Source organism: Propithecus coquereli, unplaced genomic scaffold, assembly GCF_000956105.1.
Source record: "Propithecus coquereli isolate 6110/MARCELLA unplaced genomic scaffold, Pcoq_1.0 Scaffold313, whole genome shotgun sequence".
NCBI lineage: Eukaryota > Metazoa > Chordata > Mammalia > Primates > Indriidae > Propithecus > Propithecus coquereli.
Genome location: NW_012148764.1, coordinates 942,215 through 943,319, shown reverse-complemented (window position 1 = coordinate 943,319; position 1,105 = coordinate 942,215). Strand labels below are relative to the sequence as shown.

Genomic DNA, 1,105 nt, shown 5'->3' with positions numbered 1-1,105 from the left:
TCTGCAATCTCCCTGTAAAGCTTAGCTGCCCACCGCCTAGTCAAGGAACTTGACGTTTAGCCGCCCTTGGGGGGCCTAGGTAAACTCCTCACGTGGCGGGTGTTATTGCGAACTGCGTGGCACTGCGGCCGACTTCGCTGCGGGCTGCGCGGCGCAGAGGTGGTGAGAGAACCCCGCATCCCCTCGTGGCCAGGCCCGACTCCCCCCGCGCGTCACCGGCACACTTACGGGACCTGAGGCGGGATCTCTTCCATCGATTTGAAACGCCCGGTCCACAGCAGGATTTTCTTGTCGAATTGTGAAGGCCTGTGCTGGGCGAGGACCTTGTGAACCTTCCCTGCTGAGAAAGCAACAGAGACGGTCCCGGGAACAGACCCACGGCACGGTGGATCAGCGCGCGCTCAAGCCTAGACTCCCCGCCCGGTCCCGTCGTCCGCCCTTCTGTAGCCACTTCCCTCCAGGCCATTCCCGCCTGAACTCGGGCTCACCTGGACCTTGGGGCCCAGAACCGCCGGGGGTTTGGCCGCTGGAGTAGCAGGTAAGACCCCAGGGTGGAAAAGGGGGGCAGCGGACGAAGCGTCCCCGGCCGAGGCGCAGGCGGCTCGCCACCGCGGTGAGCATGCTGCGCGCTTTTCCCGCGTCGCACCAGCACCGGCACCTGCAGCCCGAACCCGAGAGCGTTCTCCGCGCCCCTTACCGCCGCCGGCCCGCCACGCCCGGGCTGGGGGCCGTGCGGCAGCTGGAGTCCTTGGCGCTAGCGCTCTCAGCTCCCTGTCCCCGCCCACAGTCGGGGACCTGGGAATGGAGCAGCGACGATGTCAAGGTCCCAGGGGCCGCTTCGCCCGGGAGTGGCCAGTCACTGTTTGGAAACTCCCCGGCGCGCAGGCTCACCACCTACTGAGACGACACGCTCAGCTCTCCTTTTAAATGTGTATCTTGTATTGAGTAGAAATGTGTTTCCTTCGGGCTTTCAGCCTTTGGTGCCACCGTTTCTTGCCCAGGAGAATGAATCTAAACCCTCTCCTCCAGGAAGAGACAACAGTCCTTCAAGTGCAGGAAACTTCAAATATTTACCAAGCAAGTGTAGGGGCACTCGACAAACTTC

At 63.0% G+C, this 1,105-nt stretch overlaps 1 protein-coding gene across 1 annotated transcript; it reads right to left on the bottom strand.

Moving 5' to 3' along the window:
• Positions 1-224: 224 nt before the first annotated feature.
• On the bottom strand, positions 225-648 carry FAM162B (family with sequence similarity 162, member B). Its single transcript, XM_012650127.1, has 2 exons — positions 489-648; positions 225-337 (listed from the first exon to the last, which is right to left on the bottom strand). Exons 1-2 carry the CDS (start codon positions 619-621, stop codon positions 225-227), a joined length of 246 nt encoding a protein of 81 aa, XP_012505581.1. The 5' UTR covers positions 622-648.
• Between the last annotated feature and the right edge of the window lie 457 nt (positions 649-1,105).